The 7,536-nt window shown below is 35.6% G+C and overlaps 2 protein-coding genes across 2 annotated transcripts; one reads left to right on the forward strand and one right to left on the reverse strand.

Moving 5' to 3' along the window:
- The first annotated feature begins 200 nt into the window (after positions 1 to 200).
- LOC113338676 lies at positions 201 to 2,005 on the forward strand. The gene is made up of 3 exons (XM_026584046.1): positions 201 to 730; positions 820 to 941; positions 1,435 to 2,005. The coding sequence occupies exons 1-3, from the start codon at positions 214 to 216 to the stop codon at positions 1,873 to 1,875; spliced, it is 1,080 nt and encodes a 359-aa protein (XP_026439831.1). The 5' UTR covers positions 201 to 213; the 3' UTR covers positions 1,876 to 2,005.
- Positions 1,919 to 4,155, reverse strand: LOC113338438. Its single transcript, XM_026583864.1, has 5 exons — positions 3,829 to 4,155; positions 3,554 to 3,638; positions 2,425 to 3,151; positions 2,172 to 2,311; positions 1,919 to 1,999 (listed from the first exon to the last, which is right to left on the reverse strand). The coding sequence occupies exons 3-5, from the start codon at positions 3,140 to 3,142 to the stop codon at positions 1,919 to 1,921; spliced, it is 939 nt and encodes a 312-aa protein (XP_026439649.1). The 5' UTR covers positions 3,143 to 3,151; positions 3,554 to 3,638; positions 3,829 to 4,155.
- Positions 4,156 to 7,536: the final 3,381 nt, after the last annotated feature.

Raw genomic sequence — 7,536 nt, forward strand, 5'->3', positions numbered from 1 at the left:
TCCACGAATCAAGACAGCCGTCATTCTAGGTAAGAGACTCGTTACATATATTTATGCTCATTTTCAAGTATTAAGCTTAATGAGGGAGATGATCGGTGGTGAATTACATAGGTCTACAAAGACTAGATTTGCAACTCAGTACTACACACTAGAAAGTCTTGCAAAGTATAAAACCCATTTGCAAATAATGTTGTGAATGATAAGTGGTTGAAAATGAGGTTTGCAAAAGAAACTATGGGAATTAATGTACTTAAAATTGTCACAAGCAGTACATTTTGGGAAGATGTTGATTATTCTTGTAGAGTGCTAAAGCCTTTGGTTAAGGTTGTAAGGTTAGTGGATATCGAGCGCAAACCTACAATGCCTTGTTTTTATGAAGCAATGAGGATAGCAAGGGAGAAACTCGAGGAGAATTTCAGTCAAGATGATAGTACTTGGGCTGTAATTAAGGCTATCTTTGATAAAAGATGGAAGAATAACTTCAATCATGCTCTACATTGTGCTGCATATTATTTAAATCCTTCCATATTCTACAAAGTCCCTGCTCATCTAATGGATAATGATCTTAAGTACATAGAAATCAAAAGGGGACTTCATACAGCAATGCAAAGGCTTATTCCCAATGAAGAAGATCTTGAGAAAGCTACAACTGAATTGAGAGACTACAGTGATGCTAACGGGATCTTGGGAACTCCGGTTTGCAAAAAAAGAAGATATAAAGATCAACCTCGTAAGTTTGTTTGTTATGTAAGTTGAAGGTTTGATTACATCTGTGTTACCTATGCATTTGTATAATTATTTTGTCCGTGTTTATGACAGATGATTGGTGGATTACATATGGAGGAATCGATACCCCAAACCTACAAAAATTTGCAATAAGGGTATTGAGTCTTACTTGTTCTGCTTCCCCGTGTGAGCGAAACTGGAGCACATTTCAGAATGTAAGTATTCTAATCTTGTTGAGTCTTACTTGCACTGATTATTTTTCATGTATTACCATTTTCCTGTAAGGGTATTTAGACCATATGTATGCCTGTAATTCAGTTTCCTGAGGTGCCGCGACACACCAAGTTGTAGTTAATGTGTAATGTGTTAACATTGTATACCACTATATGAGCAAGAGTAGGGCATTTTTCATTGTTCCATATGATGTCATGTGCTAATGATCCAAATCAGTCTATGACCCAAAATCAAAATGATCATGGTATTGTTCTCTGTGCTGCCATCGCTACCTTTGATGGACCGGTGGTGAGTCAATCTAAACCTGTCTTCTCCTTTTCCCTGCATTTAGGGTCGCTAAATACTAAGTTATGTTCCAACACACTTGATTTATATTTGGCTTTTCTATTTGGTTCAATTTATAATGATGAACATCAAGATTAAATCTGTTTGATGTGTTTCATTTCATTTACTTATTATCCTTTCGTCTTTCAGTTGCATTCAAAGAAGCGAAATCGCATAAAGCAACAAAAATTGAATGATAGCGTCTTTATTCAATACAACAAGAAATTGGAACGTCGATACAAAGAAATCAGTCAATATAATGATGATCCGAAAGCTCATGATCCCATTTTTCTGGATGAGCATGATGACAATGATGAATGGTTGGCTTTAGAGAATTTGGATGACTTGGTTGTACAAGGAGATAATGTTATTTTGGATGATTTGCAAGATATTGTTGGTGAAAAAGGTATGCAAGTTGTTGGTAAAAGTGCTTGTATCTCCCGACGCAAATCTACTTATCCAACTGACTCTGAATATAGTGGATATGATACTGATGACTTGATGTTGGACTCTAATTATGGACTACTTGGTGGAGATGATGGAGCTACGGAAGATTATGATATCTATGATGAATCGAATGATTTTGATTAAAATTGTAATGTCCATGTTTAATTATGTTTCCAGATTGTGAACTTTAAAGTTGTGAATTCTCCCATTTTTCCAATTTGAACTTCATACGACGACTCTTATGTTTTGAATGAACTTGTTTGTTTTTCTAAAATTGATGCATTTTAATGTTGTATAATTTTGTGTGAAACAATATAAATTATAGATATAAATTTAGAACCGATATCTCCCCGATATTTGAAACCGAGATCTCCCCGATACAATGTTGTACCAGTGTACCGGTCCTCAGCCGAGACAAACCGGTATCCGATATTGACTACATTGGTCCAGCCATCAGACATGATAGAACATCCAAACCTCTTCCAATGTTCCCTAAATGTATCAACAAATTTCTTCATTTCTACTAACCGGTCCTTGAAAAGATTCGTACGAATCTGATGGTAAGATGGTGGGGGCATAGCTAACAAAAAACAACATAAAAAGCAAAAGTAAACCAAATGAATATACGATAAGAAGAACAGATTAAAGCACGTATTATAGCTAAAATCAACTGAGCATATCACAACTGCTTACCTTTCCCATAGTCGCCTATTGCATATATCATTTCTTTGAAACTTGGGCAACGAACAGTGTTAAATGATACTGAATTCTCAGTCATCCAAGCTGAAATGCATTTCCATGCAGTCTTCATTAACTTCTCTTTCACAGCTGAGTCTCTTTCAAGAGTGGCCTGTTGAGTTTTTTTGTGGTCTGTCTTCATATATAAATCAATTGGACCTCTACTATTACTTTGGCTTATCCTCTTTCTCTTTGTCTGATTCTGAGAAACTAGTTGACTAGCACCCACACCAGCACTAGCACCAGCACCACCACCACGACTGCCCATATTGCCATCAATTTCAACTTCTTGTTCTTCAACATCGGTATCAGCATCAGAGGCTTCATCTGAGTTGTTTGCACGCCGATACGCTAAATCAATGTTATCCTTATGAGCTTTTTTGGTCCTCTTTACAGAATTCACCAGACCAACTTTGTTCATAATATCAATGGACACATTTGGACATGAAGAAACATTCCCTTTAATATGTAAAAGATGCTCCTTAAGCCTAGTAATTCCACCACCACGAATTAATTTCTTACATAACAAACAAGTAATTATATTTTGATTTGCTAGGTCTTGGCGTTCACCCCATTCCCATGCTGGATCTTTAGTTTGAGTAGCCGAAGAAGAGGGCAATAAATCACAGGTAGTGTTTGCCGTATTTGAATTTGATGCATTAGAAGAATCCATAATCACAACCTACAACAGAAATAAAACAAATTAAATCCCAGGAACAGACTGATAATGTATGCAACTACATACTAATACTATCATCAACAACACAACAAATTAAACCTCAACATTTCCATCAACAACACAATAGATTAAACCTCAACATTTCCATCAACAACCAATCTTAAGGAAATCAGTAGCAATAAGTAAAACAGAAAATTCAAATCCAAATCCCTAAAACAGAAACAAACAAAACAAAAGTGCAATAAGTATGTAAATAGACCTGAACCAAGCAAGAAAGACAATATAGAAAGAATATTATCACACAACTGTAGCTTCTTTGGGATTAATATATAAGCAGTGAAAATCAGTACACAAAAATTAAAATCGTTGTAATCTGTAAAGACATGGAGCTATCTATTTTAATACCCAGTTGCTAGATGAACTGTTTTGATGTTTCTTCAGCGACTTTGCCTTTGCTGGATATGCATATAAGATGTATCTTCCCTTGGACCTAAATTGCAAAAATCTAGCATCAGTTTTGGGTACCAGACTACCAGTATTTGTTAATGATCAAAACCAAATTACATTCCAATAGTCTTCTTAAAAACCCTAAAATACACCAAAATATGAACAAAGATTGACATAATCCATTTGAAATAGTTGACATAGATTGACATAATCGATTAATGATCAAAACTAACCTCTTGTTAAGATAGAATCAACTGAATCTCGCCATTAAAATAGAGAAGAAGAACCTGCAACGAAATTTGTAAAATCAACTCTCTACCCTTTGCGTATCGATGGGATTTAGGGATTAAATCTCTTCCCTTCTCTTATAATCCCGAAAATGCCCTCAGAAATTACGGCAAATGACAAATATCGCCGATAATACGATATTATCGGTGTACTGTATTTACCGTATCGGACGGTATTATCGGCACAAAAATCGTTTTGCGATATCGGGATTTCCGTATCGCTCAGTGTCCGATACCGGTAATATCGCCGATATTTCGGCCGGTATGGACGAAATTGACTACATTGCTCATGAGGCTCGCTGGTAGGTTAGCACGACAACCTGTTCAATTCATGTAGTAGCGCGTTGTTGGAGCTTAGCTTGTTAGGCTTCCAACTAGTTGATGTAATACTCTTTATCCAATAATAGTAATTATTACATTATTAATTAATTTTATATAATTAGTAATCAAATATTTTAATAAGAAGAGTAATTATTTTGTTGTGTAGATTGTAGTAATATTTCAGTTTAATGATGTGAGTAATATATATAACGTGTCCCCGCAACCCGTTTTTTTGAGATTTGACGTGTCCCCGTAATCATGTCGTAATTGTGTTCCGTGTCCGTGCAACATAGCCCACCATGAAGATTATTCGACCAGACATACCACACTCAATGTTCTGAAACCCGGACCGGAACGGCCGGTTGGACCGGTGAACTGGTGACCCAGTCATTTTTCTGGGCTGGTTCATCACTGACCCAATAATTTATTGAAAACCCGTTCTCTTTTATAAAAACCGGGTGACCCGTCCGATCTGATCGGTGAACCAGGTGACCCAGACGAGTTTTGCACGGGTTGAAAAGTTCCTCTGTTAAGAATTCTACATCGGGAAAATCAGAGAGACATCAACCAAACAATCAAAATAAACACGCATGAAAGAATTAACATACATATAGCAGATTCAAGCGTCAAAACATCTTAGATTTCCAACTCAGTAACCAAAATCGACAAAATACCAAAATTTTTTATAGTCTATTAAATCCCTAAAAAATCAGAAAAACCCCAAATGAAATTAAAACATCCGATACCCAAACATCAGTATTACATCTTCAATCAACTACTTCAATCAAATCTAAAGTCATCTTTAACAATCAAATAGAGTGCTAAGTTTCTTTATCACAAAATAACCCATGCTTCTTTCATCTGTTTTTACTTCAACAAAACCTTCGTTGGGAGCTTCTTGTTTTCTTTGGTGGGAGTGATAAGAGCACAGAGAGTTGCTGATAGCTAGAGAGAGGTTTGTGCGGTGGGGTAGCAGGGGAAGAGACGATGCCTTTAACCTAACGTTAGGCCTTTAGTGGTGGAAAATGTAAATAATGGACATAAGAAGGGCATGTTCTCGGAGTAAGCAAGGTAAAAAATCTTTGGCCATCAGATTAATCTTTCTCACGTCCCCATTCCCAGTAGTGTTAGTGTTTTTCTTAAAACAAACTATGCATATTTAACCCAGTGACCCGGGTTGATTCACAGGTTGAACCAGTTGACCCTTGACCCAGTGACTTTGCCGATTCGATGGTCCGACCGGTTTTCAGAACATTGACTACACTTCCACTCCATCGAATAAGTTATTTCGACCCCCACTCGTCGAATAAACATAATAAAGTGCAGCCAATAATTAGTGTTCCTTTAAAAACTTGATTTGTATCATAACTTTCTCAAAAAATTGGATTCGGCTATCTGGCTAGAGACCAAGCTCGCCCATGTTTGGATGTGGCCTTAACCGTAACAGAAGTAATAAATTTAAGTTAACATTAAGGCTATTTTAAAAATAAATAAATAAAATAGTGTGAATGTCACGGCCTGGCTAATCTGACATGACCAACAAAATATTAGGGTATGTTTAAGGGGCCCCGGCTAATTTGACACAACCAAAGGAATGTTAGGACATACTTATGGGGACAGACCAATTTGACACAACCAAAGAAATACTAGGGATGCTCAAGGGGCCACGACCGGGGCTTAATTAAAAATTTTAGGAGAATACTGACCTGACGACCAAACAACAACAAAAAATCGAAAAAGGTTGAGCCCCGGCCATAGACCGGAGTGGTACCTAGTAAACATATATAATATTAAATTTACTTAACCACCTTTTAATATATATAATTTTCAAAAAGAAAAATCAAACTAAAATTAAGTAATTATTTAATATTATTATCAACTGTGTTATTAAACAAATATTTTATTATTTAATATTAGTTTTTATTGTTGATAAACAAATATTTAATATTTTTATTTTTCAAATTAAATAAAATAGTTTGAAAATAAAATATAATAATAGTATTTAAAGAATAAAATATAAGAAATAAAAATTGATTAGATATATATTTTAAGGATAATTTTTGTCATTTACAAAATAAAATAGGGAAAAAAAGGATAAATTAAACATTAAATTTTGGTGGGACCAAAACTTATGTTTTTGTAGCTTTTAAAAGCTCCTCCTCCATAGCTTTTAAAAATTGAGGAATTTGGGAAGTGCTTCGGGTAAAAAACACTTTGATTTTTTTAACCAAACACCGATTTCAAAAATTATTAACATATATAAGTTTTGAAAGTGCTTTTGGAAAAATAAAAACATTACCACACCCAGCCTAATAGTACTTGCCAGAATATTCAGAGAGGTGATTGACATCGATACACACATGTTAGGAAATAACAACAGTGGTTGAGCTCTGACTCGTCATCGTGACGTCACCTAACAATTTCTAAAATTCCTTGTTTCTCAGATTGATGTTCTTATGATTCATCCAAACAATTTCAGAAATATCTCCTTTACAATCGTAAATCTACTAACTTACTTCATTCAAATCTTCATCAATCTCTACTGTTATTCAATATCATTCAACACCAAGAAAAATACTCAAAGAAAAAACATTAAAAGTAGTATTCAAAGCAACAAAGAAAGTTTCAGACATAATATCACCCTGCCTAATTTTCTTACAGATCAAAACATCAACACCCATTATCAACATCACCACCTGCAAATCCCCCCTTTAGTTACTACTGAGGTCACCTTACAAGAACAATCTTCCACCATTATCACAAACACCACCAACAACATTATAAAAAAACAAGAAACTAAACAACATTTTGTAACATCCGACCGAAAATAGAAAAGAACCAAGAGCAAGTGTACTACTATTAACAGCAAAATTCAGAAGACCATGAGCAAGCATCGAGAAAGCCAGTTTGTAAAAAACTTGTTGATCATCTTCGAACTTTTCTCAAAGTCTGAAAATTTGGCTGCTTTCGAAACTCTCGAAGAGAACCTTACCAATCCTCTTCATCGTAGCTCCAGTCCTCATCTTTCGCATAACGTTCACTGTAACTACTGCCTGATGAAGTTGGAAAAGTATCACCATCTCCAGAAGATGAGTACTCCTCCTCATCATTTTCATCTTCTTCTTCATCGTCACTGGAGGCATCAGGAAGATTCTTGTCGGAGTCACTGGAATCTTCCACTTGAGCAGTTCGGGGATGTATCAAAACAAGCTTCTCCTCTTCAACCTTGGGTTTTTCTTCCTACATGGTTCTGACAAATATCTTTGGATTGGCCCTCTCAAACTCAAACCGACTTCGCAACTTCCAATCAAGATACTTCTCCATCCTTAGCCT

Source organism: Papaver somniferum, unplaced genomic scaffold (genome assembly GCF_003573695.1).
Source record: "Papaver somniferum cultivar HN1 unplaced genomic scaffold, ASM357369v1 unplaced-scaffold_19, whole genome shotgun sequence".
Lineage (NCBI taxonomy): Eukaryota > Viridiplantae > Streptophyta > Magnoliopsida > Ranunculales > Papaveraceae > Papaver > Papaver somniferum.